This window comes from Gouania willdenowi, chromosome 10 (assembly GCF_900634775.1).
Source record: "Gouania willdenowi chromosome 10, fGouWil2.1, whole genome shotgun sequence".
NCBI classification, from domain to species: domain Eukaryota; kingdom Metazoa; phylum Chordata; class Actinopteri; order Blenniiformes; family Gobiesocidae; genus Gouania; species Gouania willdenowi.
In genome coordinates, this window is record NC_041053.1 from 7,042,375 (window position 1) to 7,065,843 (window position 23,469).

Below are 23,469 nucleotides of genomic sequence, written 5' to 3' on the forward strand. Positions count from 1 at the left end.
CTTGGTCTTTGTTTGGCTCTGTGTGAACATGCAACTCAAGTTTACAGCAGTGGTTCCCAAACTGTTCCCAGTCCCGTACCCCTTCAGACATTTACCCTGAAGTTATGTACTCCCTAATCCTAAACACTTAAAAAACATTATAATGTAATGTCAGATACAATGTAGATCAAATTTGTCGCTGAATTTTACGTATCCTGTTGAGGAATAATAATCTGCAAGCACACAAGAAAACATTTTATTCAGAATTATTAGATTTATTTTAATAATTAGCCTAATGGCATTTTTAGTAAGAAGCAATCTTTTTTTTTTTTTTTTTGGAGAAAAAAAAAATTAACAAACATTTGTTGATTGAACATATAGCAGTAATACACCATATTCATCACGTTGAAGTTGGGAAATACAACTCCCTACAACTTAAATGAGTAGAGCAGAGGGAAAAAAAAATATTTAATCGATCTTGAATCAGTTTTATTGAAATTTTCCTAAATCACTTCGTAGGTGCTGAATTAAGATTTTTTTTACTCTCACCTCAGTAGTCTTGTGCTATAGGCTGGCATTAGCAATGTTGACTACTGTGCCTGTGCAATGCGAGAGCGCATTCAGTTAGGGCTGCTCAATTAATCAAATTTGAATTGTGATCAGGATTTTGGTTGCCATGATTAAATAAACCTGATCATCTACAATATTAACATTTATAATACAGGCTCTGCACTCTGTAATAGTGTATTCATTCAGTTAGCCTTTGGTACCCTGGGTTCATTTTTAAAAATTATAATTCTTATTTAAAGCTTAATTTTGCACTGTGAACTGTACACATACTGTTTTTTTAAGGTAGTGTAATAAAACTTTTTATTTTAACCAAATATAAATAATTGTGATTACAGTATTGTTGAAAATAATCGTGATTATCATTTTGGCCATAATCGTGCAGCCCTACATTCAGTGCAAATATGGTGGATGCAGACAAAGCTCTGCTGGCTAAGCCGCCTCAACTTATGTCAGAAGTTTGGAACCATCTCATCTATAGTCAAGTAAAATTTGAAAAATCAATCAATCTTTACTGAATCAAAATCGAATCATGAATAATTGATTCAAAACCTAATCAATAGGAATCAAATCTATTCAGGAAATTGGCCATGATTCCCATCTCTATTAGTGAGAATGGTGAGGTTGAGAGGATGCACAGAACTCTGCAATTTTTGGATGAATTTGAGAGAGTTTGAGTCTTAAATCATTCTCCATGCAAAGTCTTGTTCTCTATTTTGTTTTCATGCTTATCAAAGCTGAAAATCCACTTTCACACAAGTACATGGTGGCAAAGGGCATTGAGCATGTTTGGCTAGTGCTAAGCAATGTAGCTCCTGTCAGATTAGCATTTTTTCTGTCACTACCACTTATATAGGCCAATGTGTAATTAGTGGCAATGCATGGAGGCTCCTGACTGCTGATAGATTTATATTCTAGTTTCCAATGTTGTCACGCTGTTTTTAATTTTTATTAACGTACCAGCTATGACAGTTTGTGTACCCCTAGGGGCAGTGCCGGCTTTAGGTCTTTTGGTGCCCTTGCCAATAACAATATAATTATACTGTACAAACATGATATTATATGGTACAAACAATATACTTATACAATATAATATTATGTTGTACAATATAAGTATATTGTTTGTACAATATACTATCATGTTTGTACATTATAAATATTATGTTCATACAATATAGTGATCCAAAATATATTTTCCCGTGTGGCAGCTCTATGCTTCCGTACAAATGTTCTGAGGCAACAACAACAACAGTGGGGCAAAATCCAAAAGCAATGCAAAACAGTGCAAACAAAAGTTAAAATAAAATGTAAAAGTTTCAGTGCAAAAGGAAATTTCTACTTCCCTGTTTGGTTTTACTAGTCAGTAACAAAAATCCTAAAACCAAAGAACACAATGTGCAAACAACACAGAATTTTATAGAATAGAACAAGAACTACTACATTTGCAAAAAGCAATGCAATGATGGAGATAAAATAAATCAAAGAGAATTAAATAAAATAGCATAAATATGGGCAGAAGATTGGTTGTAATTGATATTTGATTACAGAATCTCTCCTGGTTCTTGTCACACTGGCCTAAGCAGGCCAAAGCACAGGCTATCTTAAACGATCACTAACATCACCAATGTTGTCTAAAACTTTACAAGTCTGGACTTAATATTAATATTCATTTAAGAAAAAACATGTACAGTGACTGTAAAGGGTGTGTTTCACATTTATTATACCTTTTGGGGGTGCAATTCACACCTCTGATGATGTAAGTATGAGTCAAGCACAAAAACCTCATAAAGCCTCATATACAGAGAAGAGGCAGCAGGTGTGTGTGGATGTTTGTAGAAATTGGGGGAGGACGTAATTTACCTTTGCTTGTTCCAGATTAAATTGGCTCCTCAATGTAAGTTACTTTTCATCAAAAACAAGTAAGTAAGTAATCTGTAATTTGTATAGCACCTTTCACAGACAGAAGCCACAAAGTGCTTCACAAAAGTGGAACAATTCTAAAAGTGCATTGTGAATGCTAAATTTAGGTCAGCTGATTCAGCCTGAGTCTAATCCAATGTAAAGCAGCCAAGGCTGCATCCATGTGTTCATTTCTTGCCTGGATTTGGTGCATGAAAAAAAGGTTTACGATACATTTACAAAACACTGAAACACCAACAGGGGGAGCTGTAATTTAAAAAATTTTTTTTTTATAATATAATAATAATAATAATATTCCCCATTGATATATGGGCTCACAGATAACCCAATGTACTAATATTTGTGTTTTCATGGTTTTCTAAGGGCAGCTGTAGCTCAGATGGCTGAGCAGAGCGACCAATCAGTGGGTTGTTGGTTTGATACCCGCTTCATCCCCTTTATTGCTCTTGTATCTTAAGATTGCCAAATTGCTTTTCATTAAAGTCATAGACATATACAAGTCACTCCATAAGTTTTGGAAACGCCCACTCAAGTCATGGAGCTGCAGATATAGAAGCTGACCTACACAAAACATATGTCTTATAATGAGAATATGACATGATGTCATTAAACTCAAAGTTCAATTTTAATAAACTGTTATTGATATCTGAAGTTGTAATAGCTATTATTTGACAACCATTATTAAACTTATCGGATTCCTGTAGCTGCTACTGCAGGATAATAATGATGACCATTTTCTGACCCGCTTGCTTTATTTCAGGGTTGTGGGGTCTGATGCTGGTGCCTATCTCCAGCTTTCTTCAGTCATTACGTGGGGGGTACCATTCATCCAGGAATGGGCGTTGCATGATAACTCAATACAAATATAAACTAGAACTGCAAGCAGTTATGACAGGGGGCCAAGCCTTCCCACGCGACTCGACCCCCGGGTTTCGCTGAGCCCGTGGAAGTACGTCATGAAGGATGACGGGCTCGTGGCGAGTGTCAGGACACAGGCCAACGTGCCATTTGCTGTGAACAGGTGGATATTAAGTTTTGGAAGATGTGATTTAAAGTGTGAAAGTTACAGGCCAAAATGCATTTGCACCCATTTTAGCGCCACCTAGTGGTGCACTTTTTGGTATGGGTGATCTGTGTGCTCTTCTATGGTTACCCCGTAAATTTCACAGCCCTCAACATATTGCTTCTGCTGAATTAAAGGTTTGTTTATTTATATGTTATGATGTCATTAGCCACACCCACTTTGACCAATTTGCGAATAACTTTGAGATATCGCCTCAGGAGGGACCCAAGATCATACCCTCCAAATTTGTCTATATGTTGTGCCATTTAAGAGATACAAATATTCGTTATTTGTAGTGCCCCCTAGTGGCCTACATCATTCAAATTTGGTGCATTTCCTCACAGTCACATGCCAACCAAGGATCTCAGATTTGGTGTTGTTAGCATTTATTCTGACCGAGATATGCAACAGTTATGCATTTTTATTGCTAGCTAGAAAAATGTACTCAGTAATTATTCGCGCATATTTTGAGCCAACAAAATTATTTTATCAACTTTAGATCAAGTCCAACTGAAGACTCTACGCGCCAAGTTTCATGCCGATTAAACAAAACCCCAAGGAGTAATTTGAAAAAGTAGGTTTTTGATATGTAGTGACTTAAAAAGAGCAGTGTGCTGTGGGAGTGGACGTGGCCTATGTCAGAAGATGCGACTCTATATGGGAACAAGTGGATATGAATTTTATGAAGATGTGAATTGAATTGTGAAAGTAAAAGGCCAAAATGTTTTTGCAATTATAGCGCCAAGTTGTAGTGAGTTGTATTTCACAGTTTCAGGGTGATCAATATGCTGTATTACTGCGATATGTTCAATTAAGACAGACTATCTTTATTCAAACTTCATTCAAACTTGAACTTTACAGTACAGATAACAATGAAATGTCGTTGCATTGGCTCATATTGCAGGATAAAAACAGCAGCAACAAAACAAATTTACTTAAATGTTTGGTCAACTTGTTTTTCTAAAACAAAGAAGAAATAGGTTTGTTACTAAAATTGCCAGTAGGTTCAATTATTAGATGAATCAAACAAGTGATAATTCTGAATAAGATGTTTTCTTATTGTTGTTTTTTCCATTATATATTACTCCTCAACAGGATGGGTAAAATTCTGAGAAGAATTCCCTCGTAGGGCTAAACTGCATATGACATTACATTATTACCAAGATGGCGCCGCAGATGGTTGCCTCGGTACTGCGCTCTCTTGTAGTTGTTGCGTTTTTCTTTATTTTTGTAGTTTCTTGCTTCCCTTCTCTGGTCTCTTTCACCAGAGAAGAACTATTACACGTAGGACAGTCCTCTGCTGATCTTTTTTCACCGGTTCTCATTGAACCAGAAAGTTATGCAGAGATTCTCACCGGAGGAGCAGCAGCTCTCTATGGAATTTGCAGGAGACGCCGCAGACGCAGACGCAGACGGGGTAAACGAGCAGGCGCTCTCATTAAACTGAGGCAGCGGGGATTACGCACTGCGCTTCCATCCATTCACCTGGTGAATGTCCGCTCTCTGGCAAATAAAATGGATGAACTGCTGCTCCTAAACACCAGAAACACGGACTTTTGCAGATCCGCCGCCCTGTGTTTTACTGAAACCTGGCTCAGTGAACTCATCCCGAACAGCTCTCTACATCTACCGGACTTTCAGCTCCTCAGAGCGGACCGCGTAAAAGAGCTCTGTGGGAAGACGAGGGGAGGCGGAATATGCTTTTACATTAACAAAGGTTGGTGTACAGATGTCACAGTGTTGAAGCAGACGTGTAGCCCTAATCTGGAGAGTTTTTTTATAAACTGTAAACCATTTTATTCTCCACGGGAGTTCTCCTCGTTTGTCGTGGTCGGTGTTTACATCCCACCTCAGGCTTGCGTAACAGAGGCGTTACAGCACCTGGCCGACCAGATAGCAGACGTGAAGAAAAAACATCCTGACTCTTTGCTAATCATTCTCGGGGATTTTAACAGAGCAAATCTAACCCACGAACTCCCTAAATACAGACAGCATATAAAGTGCCCCACCAGGGGTGCTAACACACTGGACCACTGCTACACTGCAATAAAGGATTCATATCACTCTGTTCCCCGTGCAGCTTTAAGGCTCTCCGATCACTGTCTGATTCACCTCATCCTGACCTACAGGCAGAAGTTTAAATCTGCTAAACCTGTAGTAAGGACTGTAAAGAGGTGGACAGAGGAGTCAAAGCAGGAGTTACAGGACTGAGAAGCTGAAACAAAGCTTCTCAAACAAAGATCCTTCAGAAGTGTGGAAAGGCCTGCGTGAGGTTACCAACTACAAGAAACCCTCCCCCCACCCTGCAGGTAACAAAAGACTGGCTAAAGACCTGAATAGTTTCTACTGCAGGTTTTCACACCCACCCCCCAGCTCATTAGCATCAGCCCATCACCTGGACTCTGCCCTTCCTGCTCCCCCTACCTCACCCTCTGTCCCCCCACCTACCCTGAAGATCAATGAAAGAGATGTGTGCCAGCTATTCAAGAAACAAAAGATCAAAAAGGCTCCAGGACCAGACGGAGTATCTCCCTCCTGCCTGAAAGCCTGTGCTGAGCAGCTGGCCCCCATCTTCACAAGGATCTTCAATACATCACTGGAGCTGTGTGAAGTACCTTCCTGCTTCAAAAGCTCCAGCATCATCCCAGTCCCAAAGAAACCTGCCATCACAGGACTCAATGACTATCAACCCATTGCTCTGACGTCCGTAGTCATGAAGTCCTTTGAGAGGCTGGTACTGAGCCACCTGAAGGACATCACAGGACCCCTGCTGGACCCCCTGCAGTTTGCCTATCGGGCAAACACGTCTGTCGAGGATGCAGTCAACATGGGACTGAACTACATCCTGCATCACCTCGACTCCCCAGGGACCTACGCTAGGATCCTGTTTGTGGATTTCAGCTCTGCGTTCAACACCATCATCCCGGACATCCTTCACCAGAAACTCACCCAGCTCACAGTGCCGGCCTCCACCTGTCAGTGGATCACCAACTTCCTGACTGACAGGAAGCAGCAAGTAAGGCTGGGAAGCATCACATCTAGCACCCGGTCACTCAGCACTGGCGCCCCTCAGGGGTGTGTTCTCTCCCCACTGCTATTCTCCCTCTACACCAATGACTACACCTCAGGGGACCCCTCTGTGAAACTCCTGAAGTTTGCAGACGACACCACCGTCATCGGTCTCATCCGGGACGGGGACAAGTCTGCCTTCAGACGGGAGGTGGAACAGCTGGCTCTTTGGTGTAGTCAGAATCATCTGGAACTGAACCCTTTCAAGACTGTGGAGATGACAGTGGACTTCAGAAGAAATCCCCCCCCCCCCCCCCCCTTTACCATTTTGAATAGAAAAGTGGCTTCCGTGGACTCCTTCAGGTTCCTCGGATCCACAATCTCACAGGACCTGAAGTGGTCCTCCCACATAGACACAAGCAGGAAAAAGGCACAGCAGAGGATGTACTTCCTGCGTCAGCTGAGGAAGTTCAACCTGCCCCAAGAGCTGCTGATCATGTTCTACACCTCCATCACTGTCTGGTTTGGATCTACAACCAAACTAGACAGACACAGACTACAAAGGATAATTAGGACTGCAGAAAAGATCATCGGTGTCGATCTGCCCTCCATCCAAGACTTATACCTGTCCAGGGTCGGGAAACGGGCAGGTAACATCACTGCAGACCCCTCACACCCTGCACACAATCTGTTTAAACTCCTCCCCTCCGGCAGACGCTACAGATCACTGTACGCCAAAACAACCCGCCATAAAAACTGTTTCTTCCCCCAGGCTGTCACTGTGATCAACACTAAACAGTCAAAGAGTGTCAGACCTGGTTCTGTGAAATAACCCTGGAACTAAACATAACAACCCTGGATCAACCTGTCACTGAGAATGTTCATGTACATACTATTTAATTTAAATGTTCTCCTGCACTACTCATCAATGCACTACTGCACTATTATCTTATTATTATATTGTATTATTATTTTTATTTTTTATTTTTATACTATTATTATTATATTATTATTATTATTATTATTATTATTATTATTATTATTATCTTGTTATTTTATTTAGTTTTGCACATTCTAGTCTAACTACTGTTTATATTTATTATTATTTTTTCTAGTTGATTGTTATGATTTAATGTTTACACTATTAGAGAGAGCACAGTTCACTAAGTCAAATTCCTCGTGTGTATAACATACATTCTTGGTCAATAAAGTTGATTCTGATTCTGATTTTTTTTTTAAGAGTGGAGGAGTAGGGGGTACATGGTTTTATAGGTTAAATGTCTGAAGCGGTACGGGACTGTGAAAAGTTTGGAAGCCACTGTCCTATGTAACATTTTGGATTTTCATGCTCAGGGTTGCGAGTTCGAGTCCCGGTTACCTGATTTTCTGTGTTGTTTTTGCTCAACTATTTTCCTATTATAGTGTTCTTTGGGTTTAGAGGTTTAAACCCACTCCCTGTTTCGTCAGTGTGTTTACTATGGTTGGGTAAAAATGCAATACAAGATAGAGGAATTATTTAATTCAGAATTTAAATCGGAATAAACCAGCCACCTAATTCAGATTTAAGTTTAATTTAGAATACAATTTGCATTAGGAATTAAATGTTTAAAGATGATTTAACTTTTATTCTGAATTAAAGAGGAATGAATGCTCCCATGTAAACATTGCCAGTGACAAAAAAAAAAAAAAAAATAATAATAACAATAAAAACAAGAACTGCAAGCAGTTATTAAAGGGGGCCAAGCCTTCCCGCGCGACTCTGCCCCCAGGTTTCGTGGAGCCCGTGGAAGTACGTCATGAAGGATGACGGGCTCGTGGCGAGCGTCAGGACATAGTTTTGGAAGATGTGATTTAAAGTGTGAAAGTTACAGGCCAAAATGCATTTGCACCCATTATAGCGCCACCTAGTGGTGCACTTTTTGGTATGGTTGATCTGTGTGCTCTTCTATAGTTACCCTGTAAATTTCACAGCCCTCAACATATTACTTCAGCTGAAATAAAGGTTTGTTTATTTATATGTTATGTAGTAATAAGCCACGCCCACTTTGACCAATCCCGATTCACTTCGAGATACGATCCCAGGAGCGACCCAAGGTCATACCCACCAAATTTGGTAAAAATCAGTTGTGGCATTTAGGAAATATACATTTCTCATAATTGCAGTGCCCCCTAGAGGCCTAAGTTATTCAAATTTGGCTCATACACCCACAGTCACATGGCAACCAAGGACCTCAGAATTGGTGGTGTTAGCAAATATTTTGACCAAGATATGCAACAGTTTGCATTTTAATAGCTAGCTAGAAAAGTTTACTCGTTAATATTTTGCGCATATTTTGCCCGAACAAATTTTTTTTTGCTGAACTGTAGAACAGGTCCAAGTGAAGACTCTACGTGCCAAGTTTCACGCTGATTGGACAAAACCCCAAAGAGGAATTTGAAAAAGTAGGTTTTTGATATGTAGTGACTTACAAAGAGTAATGTGCTGTGGGAGTGGGCGTGGCCTATGTCAGAAGATGCGACTTTATGTATGAAACATGTGGATATGATGTTTTTAAAGATGTGAATTAAACTGTGAAAGTTAAAGGCAAAAATGTTTTTGCAGTTATAGCGCCACCTAGTGGCGCAATTTTTGGTATGGGTGGTCTGTGTGGTCTTCTATATCTACCCTGTAAATTTCACTGCCCTCAACAAAATAATTCAGCAGAAATAAATGTTTGTTTATTTATGTGTTATTATGTTATTAGCCACGCCCACTTTGACCAATCTTGAATAACTTTGAGATATCGCCTCAGGAGGGACCCAAGATCATACCCTCCAAATTTGGTAACAATTGGTCGTGCCAATTAAGAGATATAAATATTCGTTATTTGTAGCGCCCCCTAGTGGTCTACATCATTCAATTTTGGCGCATTTCTTCACAGTCACATGCCAACTAAGGATCTCAGAAGGACATCGCCCTACCTTGCACGGCTTAGCCTGCAGCACCACTTTTACCCAAGGAAACATAATAAATATAATAATGGAAATCCTTACGATTACAATAGGGTTCCTAGCACTGCTGGTCCTAGGATCATACGCAGGCTTGGCCCCCTAATAAAGGGAATTGGAGGCTTTTATAAGACAAACTAAGAGCTTAGCCTTTATCAACGAACACACTGTCAATCTTTAATTAAACACAGAAAATAAAGATATGCTGCAGGCATTCAAAACTAAAGTAATTATTAATTATTAATACACGGAATTTACATTTAAAATTCAAAGTAGATAACCTCAACTTCTGAAAAAGCTTCATAAAAGAGCTTTTATCTTCCTTAATCTAATTAATGATCAAATAACCCACTCGAGAGCCACTACATCCACACGTTAACTGTAAAGTGTGTCCATGTCTTACACATAAAGTCTTAGAAAATCATTTATTGATTCATGATGATTATGATTACTGTACATGTGGGCCAGTTTTGGTTTACATCAATGTTAACATGCCATAATTCAGCTAAAATGCCGGATCATTGCCTGATGCGGCCCACATCTGTATGCTATTTGGGTAATGATGACGACTTTTATAAAAACAGGCATGATGATGATTATGATGATGATGATGATTTTTTATAAAGGCAGTGCTGATGATGATGATGAAGGCACACACACACACACACACACACACACACACACACACACACACACACACACACACACACACACACACACACACACACACACACAGCCTGGGTTCAGCTCCTCCCATTGCTCAAACAGCGCCCCCTGTCTGTAGTCTGGGCTCCAGCCAACCAGTCAGTGTGTTCACCTCCAGCTGTTCTCTGCCCGTTTCTCTGCTGCTGCTGCTGCTGCTGCTGCTGCTCACCTTGTCTCCTTCTTCTTCTTTTTCCCGACTTGTTTCCATTTGCTGCTCTCAGCTTCTCTGTATTTAATCGCGTCTCTGCCGCACATACCAGGACGACGCGTTTGAGCAAATTAACCATAAACAGACACTTAGCCGAGGGTCAAACAGAAGAAGAAGAAGAAGAAGAAGAAGAAGAAGAAGAAGAAGAAGAAGAAGAAGAAGAAGAAGAAGAAGAAGAAACCATAAACAGGTAAGATAGGATGTTTTTCTGCTTCTGAGTCGATGTAAAAGGTAGATGTGTTTCTGTGTTTATTTGCTCCACGTTTGTTGCGCCTGTTGCAGGTGTTTCATACAGTGACAGGAGGATAACGACATTTACAGTTAAGTGAACATGCTGTGGGACAGTGTGAGGCTCACATATTCACACATAAACGCTTATATTTATGGTGTGTGTGCGTGTGTGTGTGTGTGTGTGTCAACTGTAAGCATCGGGCGTGTTTTTATCTTGGCCTCATTTGAACTGGAGAACTTCAGTAGAGCAGGTTTTATTGAACAACAGAAACTGTACTGACTTTACAATAGCAACACTTTCGTAAATGTTACAGTGTGAAACTGAAAAAACGGATTGTAACACTCACATCTTGAGAGGGATGGCAGAAGAAGACTAAAAACTAGCAAATAAGCAGTCCACATTTGCAAAGATGTAAAGAGTACTGATACAGGTACATCTAAAAAAATTTGAATATCATGAAAATGTTCAATACTTTTGGTCACTCATTTCAGAAAGTCAAACCCATATGTGATATACACCTTTTCGCGTTGACATCAGCATCCGGGACATTTGACCTAGTAACGTCATTTTAAGAGGGGTATGCTTTAGCTTGACAAACCTCTATCTACGCTAATTTCCGCGGACAGCACGAAGGTTTTACTCAATGTCAGTGTCGTATATTTCAGCAGATTAGAGCCAAAGGCCAAGCACCGATATCAAGAAAATCTGGTTGGTTTACAAAACTTTTTTTTTTTTTGTTTTATTCCATTCATCTCTCTTCTGAGTTGTTTCCTGGTTTTCTTCCCGCTGTCGGCACCAATCTCACGAGAACTACCACTCAGGCCATTTCAGGTGGCAGTTCACACGAGGCAAGTGACAGCGTTCAGTTTAGTAAGGCAGAGGAGTGTTTTTATTTATCTTTTAATTATTATTACATGAAAATACCGGATATTTACAGGAAAATACTAATACGGGACAATGGCGGGAAAGAGGGGTAAAATACAGGTGTTTCCAAGCCAAAACGGGATACTTGACAGGTATGTTTTCCCCCCTTTTTTTCTCTTTCTCACGCCTGACCAGCGGCCCACGTGGTCTGCCTTTGCCTGTGACTCACGCAAATGCCAACAACCGACAGGCTTTATTCCGATTCTTTAAGTGAGGTTAACAATGTCAAAAACGACGGGAACAATTATATTTGTAAAGATCATAGTTAGGTCTAAACCCAGCATGAAAGCCCTCTAGTTAGGCCTAGCCCTGGCTAGCTAACTAGCCATAGACATTTCATTCATTGCTGAATCAATTGCAGTTTAAATATAGGCTAATTCATAATCAATGTCAGGAAAGAAATTAGATCCCCAAAATACACAATCTACCATTAACAAAATGTCTACTGCAAACATGCGACCACTTCGATTTTGGGCTCCATGGAGTTCTGTCGTCGTTTGTTTCCCTCAGTGCTTGGATCCATAATTTCTGTTTCTGTCCTTTTTTTGTAGGTATTCTGTATAATGATATATTTTTGTTCAGCCAGACGTGGTTATGACAGCCAAATACTACACAGGATTTGTGCATTCTACGATAAAAACTTGCCAGACTGCAAAATCTCCACCGTGTTGTCAGCGGTCAATGGCGGTTGTCAAGCAAAAGCGTACCCCTCTTAAAATGGTGGCGTGTGGGTGGGTTCAAACAAAAGGTGCTCTGTCCTGAGTTGTTTAACACATCTAGATGTAAATACCATAAAATAAAAGCTGGAATTCTGAACTTTTGTCTTACATTCATGTTTTGATCTGAAACCCAAAATGTCTTCAGTATACAACAAAAATAAAGGAATTGACCTTGTTGTTCCAATACTTTTGGAGGGGACTGTCTTTACACCCATATACATATACATTGAATACATACAAATATGCACATGTATACACATACAAATGTAATAATGCCATCTTAATTACTTTCTTTGTACTTTTTTCCCTCAGCTGCACATTTATACTGTTCCCTAGCCTCACACCAAAAACAGAAATAAAAAAGTTCCATCTCACTGTGCACACTGTAACAGCTTTGAAATTAGTGTGAGCCTTCAGATTGCAGCCCTCCTTTCTTACAGTAAACATCTTTTGAATGTTTACAGGCAGTTGGTTGTTTTTGGCTTTGTGCATCTTGCTGAAACCTTTTATTCAGTGATGTATCTCCTTAAAAAAACCGTCAGTATTTAAAAGGTTGAATTGTTTCTTTATATGAGCATCAAATTAAAAAAAGTAAAAGTGGTATTAAAGCCATCCATCATGCATTTCTATCATGCAAATGACATTGAGTAGGGGTGGGCGTATATCGAGGTTCAAGATATATCATGCTTTCCATTTTGGTGATATGGAAAATTACAATATTGTCTATAATGATATATTCTTATCTTACAGCTTTATTGTAATGATCTATTTCTCAGAACAGCATGAAAAGCACATTTAGATTGATATTTGAGTGCGTCCTAACCCAGACCTTCCCCTATACATCCACACTACAAACTCACTCACACGTGCTGTCTCTTATGGTACTCTGGTCCGTTCGGGGAATAATTGTGCAAATTTGTCTACAAGCATGACATTTGGCTTACTTGCAGTTTTTGACCTGCTGAATTAAAATCTGGTGGGAGCCGGAGCCAATTTTCAATGGGGTTGCTATATTGGACAATTCAAAATGGTGGCCATCCGAAAACAGGTTTTTCTGTTACTAGCCAACCAAAAGTCACATAATTAAAATTAAAAACACATTTCTAAGAGTCTGGACATCAGGGATTCTAAATATTATGCATATTTGACAATAACCTCGACTGGCATCACCATATTGAATTTTCCAATTTGGTAATGCCACCCGTGAATATTTAACATTGAACATTTACAAACAAAAATATCATAATTCTACAACATCCCAGATCAAGGTATCCTTGATTAACCAAATCTACTGTTTGTTAATAAATGTGACTGTGGGGCATTTTACATCAGCAATTGTAACCAAAAATTGTCTTTCTGCTAAGACTTTTTTGAATTCAAATTAACGAGACTTGTATCATATATCACCATTTTGAGACAAAATATCAAGATATGGGTTTTGGTCCATATTGCCCAGCCCTAACATGTACCTGGTCTGTCTTTTCAACCCATTAATTCCAATCAGGATCTGAGAGAAAAATGCTAATGAGCTATTCAATGCATCATCTCAAACAGACTCCTACAGGTTTGTGGACTGTGGGAGAAAATAGATTGCATACCTGAAGAGTACATGCAAACTGCTTGGGAAGACTGTGTGTAGTTACTCCTGAGTAATCGCCCTGATATGTAGCTGCACAACCTGAGTCAAGCCTTTAAAGCCTTTAAATGTCCATAAATATATATTCAGTAACAGTTGTGTAGTTTATGAAGAGAATAAAAATAGAGTAGTTTTAGATTCAGGATTGTCAATAAGCCTTTTCACACTCTCGCTTTAGTTCAGTTCTTCCACATTAGGTCAAAGGTCAAGAGAAATAAACTGGCCATGGCTGGGAAGTGAGTCTGACAGAGTCAGAAAGACCAAGTTAGCTGCTAAAGCTAATGCTACACACGAGTTGAAAATTCCAGTTTTGCATGACGTTTCAACAGTGACCCAGATTATAGTAGATTTTGTAAACATGAATTGGCTGATCAGTGCTGTTTCACTTAATCAGAATCAGAAAATACTTTATTTAAATAAACTACCAATTAACAAATCCCATGAAGTTTACTGAGTATACGAAATAATTTGATCTGTCAAAATAAGTAAATGCATGGTGGTAGTTTTGGCAAATTTATGTGTCCTGGCTACACTGCTTAGGGTCCATAAAGTTTTCTAGGTATATTACACTGGTATGATTTACAAAACTAAACATGATAAAAGGCCAAAATAATGGTCAGATTCAAGTGATTAGAAATAGTACAGTATTTTCTCTGTGTATTTTCACCATCTCACATTACCACTACCATAGATATATGTTTATTTATAATATTAAACAATATATATATATATATATATATATACACACACACATTAAGCTAACCACAGATTATGCCAAGACATATTATTTTTTGAGACTCCTCATCCATTAAAAACAAATCGAAAATCAGGCTCCAAGCCTCGTTGCGTACACATAGATTATACCTACCAAATTTTAGCCCGATTCATTCTCGAATAACAGAGGAATAGTGATTTTAACTAGTGTACAGAACAACAAGAAGAACAAAGTGAGTGGTGTTTTGAGTCCGGTAGACCGGCCTAATAAAAGTGCAAATATTCAATTAAAAGGTCGCGCATGTGCACTTCCAGAGTGTAACACACACACACACACACACACACACACACACACACACACACACACACACACACACACACACACACACACACACACATATGCTCATTCACCATGGCTCAATGTGTTGAAGCTACCTGAACACACACACTGCATGTGATCCAGATAAATGCATTGCCATCATTCCGGCTCATTAAACAGCATAACCAGTTGAGACAAGTTTTTCCTCCCTCCAGGTGTGGACTCTGTACCAGTTTGGCTCGTTTTTCTTTACCTAATATAAACACAGATAAACCGACAAGCGCACTCACACACACACACACACACACACACACACACACACACACACACACACACACACACACACACACACACACACACACACACACACACACACACACACACACACACACACACACACACACAATCACTGGCCCCAACCTTTAATGGTACAGATAAGCAACAGTAACAAATCAAACAGTGACACTGTGTTATTGGCCAGGCTGTAACATCTGCAGTTTTTCCCTGCAGTTAACTTTCATTATGTCACCTCAGGATCGTAAAAGTCTGAGCTCCTGACCTTTATTATTATAAGATAAGATAAAAGCTGCAGGGTGTCTGAATTCCTTCTTCGAAATGAAACGTAAAGTACAATTTTCAGCTTTTCTTGCAGTGTTGATTTCCACTGTTTTCTCTGTGTTACGTTTGTTGGTGGAGCAGTTCCTGTTGTACTAGTGCCTGAATGGGAGCTGTGGTGATTCCATGAGCTGAAAGGATTACTCATACTTAACCTAATTATTTTGTTCCTTCCATCGAGGTTGGTGCTTTTACTTTCATTATGATTGATGGCTCCTTCAGCTCAAACTGTTCAAGCAGTCACCTGCTCTGTTTGAATTTGTCCTTGTCTTTTAACTAAATGAACTTGGATCAGAACTAGAGTTGCATTTGCACAAACGAAAAGGGTTTATGTGGACTCACCTGGGCTTTAGGGATCAGGGAAACATTGTCATTAGGATGAATATGGTATCATTAACTGTCATTAAGTGTTTTGGTTTAGGTGGAGGGATCTAGTAGGGTTAGGGTTAGGGGATAGGGCAGGGGTGTCAAACTCATTTTAGTTCAGGAACCAAATATGGAGCAGTTTGATCTCAAGTGGGAAAACTAGTCATTTCAACATCATTGTGCACTAGTTTACACTTCTACGTATACATAAAATACAGGAAACCGACCATATCCAAGCAATAAGTGACAGATATAAGTCCCAAAAGCATCTTCACTTTAAATTTCCTAGATTTTGTGACCAATTTATATTAAATTAAGGAAAATATTTTGTCATAATTTAAGGAAAATTGAATGATTTTGTTAGAATTTTAATTTTGTCATTTGTTTAACATGAAAAATGACTGCAATTGTGCAATATAAGACAAACTGTGAGCACATGCAAATATTGTTGATTTTCATTTACACAATTATTCATGTTTTCTCAGTCATTTTTGCTTTCCTCTGTGGGCCGAATTTGGCCCCCGGGCCATGAGTTTGACACGTGGATTAGGGTAACGAAGGGTTACAGTTAGGGTTAGGGTTACAAATTATACCTAATAACAGCCTTCATGACACCTTATTCATGCTAATGACAGGTGTTATGTTATAATAATGTCAGCCTTTATGTGTAAATCTTCAAGTAAAGAGTTACCTACAACAGTCCTGATTGTTATGAAACGGCCTTGGACCTCCACCAGACCTCTAGAGGTATGCTGTGGCTTTTTTAGCCCTCTCTGATGTGCTGGGTTTTGACCCCTTAGCATTTGGGACCTTTCTGTGTGGAGTTTGAATGTTCTCACATGCTTGTATGGGTTCTGTTTTCCCTCAGGTAGTCAGGCTTTGGCCCACAATCCAAACATGCCTACAGGGGTCAGTGGTGTGTGAACGTGGGTTTGTGTGCAGTTAAGGATGTACTGATGTGAGCGAGAGATACCACACCCCTACTGTGTACAGAAATAAGAAACTTACAGAGGATGTATAAATGAACATCATCATAATGGTTGGATCTTCAAAGAACTTTTCACTTGGGCTGGGCGATATATCGTGTTCTAAGATATATCAAGTTTTCTTTTTTGGCGATATAGAAAATGGCAATATCGCCTATATCAAGATATATCTAAATGTTTGTTAACTTTATTTAGACAATCACACAGTACAAATCACATCATACAAGTATCTAACATTATTCATACACTACAGTCACACAGTGTCCTTCACAATGTTTTCTATAATTCTGAGATATGTATTTGTATAACTTATTTTATATTAAAACACATGTTTTAGGAGTTGCTGCTTCGTTACTTCTCAGAACAGCATGAAGAGCACAGTTTGATGGATTTCTGAGTGCGTTCTAACCTAGACCTTCCCCTAAACAAGCCACACTACAGAACTCGCTCACACGTGCTGTCCCTGAGAGGACAAAAAGTGGCACATATTGTGCAGCATCTGTTAATAAATGTGCCTGTTTGGCATTTTTCATCAGCAAATTTAACCCAGAATTGTCTTTCTGGTCAGACTTTATTGAGTTAAAAATTATCTCACCATTTTGAGAAAAAGATATTAAGGTATGAGTTTTGGTCCATATAGCCCAGCCCTACTTTGCACCTTCTTATTCACCGTCTTTTCTTTTTGAACATGTGTGCATTATGTGCTCCGCCCTTTTTTTCCCAAGGGCTGGGAACTTTTTAAGCAAAGGACTGTGTTTACAAAGTACTGCAGTAGTTTATTGGTGTGATAAAACAGTAATTTTGACAGTTAGTAAATCATGATAAATATTTAAGGGCAACGTCCTTACTTGCCACTTAATACTGTAATAAACTGTAATAAAAAGATAGACAAGATATTTACTTCACAGCTCTACTCCCATGGCAACACCCACTCATGAGTAACTAATTAATAAAACCCACTTCCTGTTTTGTGACAAGCTGATAACGGTACCTGCTGGTGTTGGAGTAGACATGTATTAGTTGCCTTACTCAAACCTTGTGTGTTCACAAAGGCACAGACCAAGAGAGGCTTGGTGAGGCAGGAGGGCGACACTCACTGCTGTTTGAAGGAAAAAGGTCATTCCTGTATTTTTAAAGGCAGCAGGTGCAGATTTCCAGGGATGCTGTAATGGCAGCTTAGTGCAGGAGAGGGAGTGAAGCAGCATGTTGATGTTGCAGCTCGGTTTATTGCCCAAGTGCATCATCTGGTGGCGTGTTTGACACAGACCTGGATCTTTTCTCCCAGGTAAACTTAGCAGATCCCTCCTTTCTTCTGTCTCTGTATTTGACTCAGTTCTGTCTTTGTTCTCCTATTGGAAGGCGGGTGTTTTTCACTTTAGTCTCCTCCTCCTTCCTTTACTCTACTGCAGTGCCTTCTCCTGCACTGTGTATCTGCATACACCCAAATACACACACACACACACACACACACACACACACATGCTTCCAATCCCCCCGCCGCTTCCTCCGTCTGTCTGCCACCATCAGACGTTGCGACTGATACCATCCCTCCTCTTCATTTTTATCTGCACCCCTCCCCTTCTGCAGCTTTCTGTTGTGCGTTCACATCTTTCTTATTCATAATAACTTCGACATTACCCTCCCATAGAAAGATAAACACTACAATCTTCAGGATGTGTGTGTGTGTGTGTCACCTCTGTGATCAGTATGCACTCAGTGACCGCCCACGTCACTGCTCCTGCTGAGTGCACTGTGTGTGCATACTTCCTACTTCATCCTGCAGTTTTTCCTTTGAAGTCCCAGTTTGACCAGCAGCGTGTGTCTGGGCCTATGGTTTGTTGTTGAATTGGTAAAAGATTGGTAAAAGATTGAGAAACAAGGACAGAGTCATAGGGGAGGAGCTGCACTTCAAACTGCTCATTCATTGGGTTGTGATGCACCCACCTGCCTGTAAAACTCCCTTTGATTGGCTGCCTTGCCCTGAGAGTTGTGCTTCTCTCCCTTTTCCTGATTCCCACCCTTTAACATTCTACCTGGAAAGCATGGGGCACCGACTCAAGGACACGCTGCTCACTGCACTCTGCAATATGATGGATGTTTAGTTACCTAATTACTTCCTAATGCATGTTTCTCAGGCAAAGGAGTGATATCCCAGTTCTCTCCTGTAGTCTCTCTCTGTCCTCTCTCCCCCCTTTCTCTTTTTTTTTATCACCTAATCCAAGCATCGCTTGCCCTTTCCTCTTCAGTGCTGCCTCCCTCTCTCCCCGTTTGTTTGCCCTATCTCCGCCTCTTCAGCCTCGTGGTCCTCATCCTTTTTTGTTCAATGATACTTCTGCTGCTGTTTTAATACTTTAACCTGATGTTTGAATGTTTTTGTTTGGCAATCCACAGCAGGCGAGGAGGTGCAGCAGGATGAGAGTGAAGAAGGAAGGATGAGAAACGGCTGAAGTGAGAAGAGGTCGTGAAACTCCAAAGTGCCTCCCACAGGACAGGACCAGGATCAGTTTTTGGCCTTGAATGCAGGTCAGAGCTAAGCATCCATCACTTTACTGAGCTGCAGAACCGACTTAGCAGAGCTGAGCTCTTGTTCCATCATTACAAGGACATCGTCTGTAAAGGTCTGCAGAAGTCTCAGTACTCAGTGTTTCTGTGTAGAGCGACAGCTTCAGCCATGCTGACGTCAGCGTCAGTCCCTCAGTGGGTGTGAGCAGGAACAGGTGAACACACACACTTAGCAACACAGCCAAGCATGCTGGAGTGACGTCCGTAGAGCGGGCCTCTGTACTCTGACCCTCCTCCATCTCACCTCTCTCAAATCTCAGCTGCCACTATTCCCAGGAAGACCTATTAAACATTACCACAATTACACACACCCAAAGGACTCACTGCTCATTCCCACTGAGCAGAAGACCTTTTGTTTTGCTCTTTCATCTGTTTTTTTTTTTGCTGAGGATTATTTTTTTCTTTCAATCTCCATCATTCTCCCTCAGCTTCACAATTTTTTGGGGTTTGTTTTCCTTACTGCTGCAGCTCAGAGACTTGGAGTGTCCCTTATGGCTATCAGCTATAACATGGACCGGGACACCAAATGGCTGACCTTGGAGGTGTGTCGTGAGTTTCAGAGGGGAACCTGCTCACGCTCAGATGCAGAGTGCAAGTTTGCTCATCCCTCACGGAGCTGCCACGTGGAGAACGGCCGAGTCATCGCCTGCTTCGACTCACTCAAGGTAACCTCAGCACTCCTTCCTGGTTTGGTTAGCAGTGCATCCTTCTGGTCTACGTCATGCTTGTTACAACTCTTGCACTGAGTGGTACAAAGTATGTGTTTCCACTATCAGGGGTTTTGATATTAACTTCTGTTTCCATAGCCTGAAATTCTGACTTTGCACCTTTAATATTAGTGCGCTCTGTGGAGCAAATAAGCAAGCCAGCATTTATGGAAACAGAGGATCTGTTAATATTCATATCACACAGAGCAGTGTTTCTCAAATGGGGGTACGTGTACCCCTAGGGGTACGTGATGGCATTACATGGGGTACTTGAGAGAGAGAAAGTGGAAAAATAACAAATGAAAACGTTAAAGATTTGGGGTTTTGTAATGTTTATTCTTAGTTAAAAATTATAATAATAATGGTGGTGAAAATGATCTTGATTAGCATTTGAAATAAAAATACAAGGGTCAGTCTTGGTCCCACACCATGTGGGAGATAAAAAAAAAAAAACCTATAGAAATATATTAATTCAGGATGCACTAAATAGTGTTCCATTCTAGTTGTTTACAATGGGTTTCTTTCAAATGTGTGTTATTCATTAATTCCATTATTGTGCTCTATGGTTGTTTAGTTGTTAGAATTCTGAGCACAATGAAGTTGGACAAAAATGATGCACAACACAAGTTATGCATCATTGGGGGTTCAGACCAATTAGTTTGTCTTTAATAATCTTCCCTAATTAATCAAAACCAGTGTTTATATAAATCATTACAGTGTGTCAACAAGAGAAAACAGAACATTGATGACTAAATTAACATGCAGTGATGCTACAGAATGTGATACACACAGTTTTCTTGTGTGAACACTTCACAGCAGAATACACACTAATGAGGAGACTGCATCTCTCTACTTGATGTGTTGACTTGTAATGTTAGCATCATTAGCATTTTTTAACAAGGATTATCTTCTAAGTGAAAGTGCTAGTGTATTTTACTGCAGATGAAATCCTTTTTAAACAAAATGCATGATTTTTTTCATTATTAATTCAGGAAGCCAAGGCGTGTGTGTGTGTGTGCGTGCGTGCTTGTGTGTGTGCGTGCGTGTGTGTGTGTGTGTGTTTAGGCACTACTTTTTGTTAAGATTCTTTTTTAATGAGCTATTTTGTTAAACAATTGCTGACACTTCTCTGTTTTTTGGCTTCCCATTGCTGCCACATTTTTAACACCATCTTATTTTATGGAAAAAAATAATTCTGATATCAGGTAATAAAATTGCCCGGTTTGTCTGTAATCTTTAATTGGACATTGTACATTCTGCCTCCGCAGGTCATTCGGTTTTTATTTTGCTCTTATTTCAATGCCTTGCACATGGCGTAACAAGGATGAGACGCCCTCAGCAGGGTAGTCTAGCATCATGGCTGAAGCACACACATTTCTGGAGAGGTACAATTTGAAAATGTTTCCCCTTCATGCTCAGATAGTAGATCTGAGCAACAGTTGCAAATAGACATTCTGCTGCAAGGATTCATTCTGCCTTATCGATGTGAACCCTATTTGAGTTATTATGAAGAAACCTGTGTAATAGATTAACTGGTGAGTATTTTAACTGGTGAATGTCATTTGTTTGCATTGCTAGTTGCTGCAGAAATGGCAGATCTTGCCAAAGAAGACCAGGGTCTTGTCGATGTCGTGTTTCTTTTATTTATGTTGTAAAACCCTTAAAGTGTAGTGTGTGCGCAGACCTTTGTGTGCACTAGCTGTGCTAACAGAAGTCAATCACCAGTTAAAGTATCACCAGTAAATCAATAACACCAGGCTAGCATGCAGCAATTATTTCATACAGTTTTTTTTTTCTTCAATGTTCTCATGTACAAAATTATATAGGCTAACATCGTAACACATACCCTCCAGCGCTCAAGCATGGGGCAGGTGAGTCCTGGTGGGTTCAAACTGACAGGATAGCATCTGGTTTCCTAACCCTAACACCAGATTTCCACTGGATGCGTAACTACGCCGTAACGTCGCCGCTGTGTAACTGCAGCGTAATTCACTGTCCATCAATCCCCACCGCCTCCGTCTGTGATGTATATCTGTTATTGCAAGGACTCAGGAGATCCTGCTAATTTGCTCGTAATCGCACGATGTTGTGACTTATGAGCAAAACACTGTGTCCTTTGAGGGGAGTAGAAAGAAATCTATTCTCCTGCCCTGTAGATCTTCCGCTTTTGTGGAGATTATTGTGATTCAACTATGTATTAGTGCAATATTTACATGTGAAATACAGTCCGCTGCCACCCTATCCAGGGTGCACCCTGGCCTAGTGCTTGAAGAAAAGTGGATAAAGGCAGCAACAGACTCCTGCCACCCTGAAAAGGAAGAAGCAGGTCGGAAAATGGATGGAAATACGATCCACCTTGAACACAGAGTATTTCATTTAGAAATGTGTCTGTGTTTAGTTTAGTTTAGTTTAGTTTATTTGACAGGGACAATGTACAAAATTCATTAATCTTACGAAAAGATGCTTTGTACTATGCTAATTTCCATCTGCAGTCCCTGTTCAGGTGCACACAGTATTATAACATTACATTACAAATAACTGTCAGTAGTACTAACAAATACATTCAATATTAGCTAAACAGTAATCATTTAAAATTAATCAGATGATTTATTTTCAAGAATCCATCACTACTTTGTGTCCCGCACAGGCTTATCTTTGTTGGATTTATACAGCACAGCTCTGGCGTCCGGCAAAAATAGAAGGCCTACATATCTATTGCAGAGACATGACAGAGTAGTTACGTAGCTGTGGTGGACCGCATACGCATGTGCTGGAAATGGACACATTGACTTTAAAGGGGGGGTATTGTGCCTTTTTCAATCACATAGTACCATTCTACAGTACACTACAATGATGATGCAACCTTATGTTGGTCTGTAAATGCAGTAAATTAGAATAACTTCCTTGAAGAACTTTGCTCTCGCATCATGGCTGTATCAAACGTCTTGAAATAAGCCTCTGTCTCTTTAAAGGGCCAATGTTAAGCTAAATCAACTTTTTTGTGTTTTTAAACATCGTAAAAGTGTTTTTTGGGCTTCATACACATGCCAAAGTGTTTTTTTCATTGATTCCCTCAATCGTTAGTTAGAGGGTGATTTGCTCCTTTCTTACTGCAGGGCACTGAGCTGGAGAAGCCGCGCCTCCAGGAAGCTCTCTGCCGTGATTGACATGACACGCCCACGAAGGTGAGCATTTCAGTTCGTCTACGCAGTGGGTAGGAGCACGGGTCATCCTCTGGCCCTACGTCACG

General features: G+C 40.1%; 1 protein-coding gene across 7 annotated transcripts in view; it reads left to right on the forward strand.

Annotated features, from left to right (window-relative positions):
* The first annotated feature begins 10,317 nt into the window (after positions 1 to 10,317).
* Positions 10,318 to 23,469, forward strand: part of mbnl3 (muscleblind-like splicing regulator 3) — a 76,856-nt gene continuing 63,704 nt past the window's right edge. For 5 of the 7 annotated variants that reach the window (XM_028459742.1, XM_028459743.1, XM_028459744.1 and 2 more), the window contains exons 1-2: positions 10,318 to 10,629; positions 19,342 to 20,177. In XM_028459742.1, coding sequence (XP_028315543.1) covers positions 20,004 to 20,177 — 174 coding nt within the window. In that variant the 5' untranslated portion in view covers positions 10,318 to 10,629; positions 19,342 to 20,003. Of the gene's footprint in view, positions 10,630 to 17,985; positions 18,236 to 19,341; positions 20,178 to 23,469 lie in introns of those variants that run through there. The other 2 variants (XM_028459740.1, XM_028459741.1) reach the window with 2 other exon arrangements.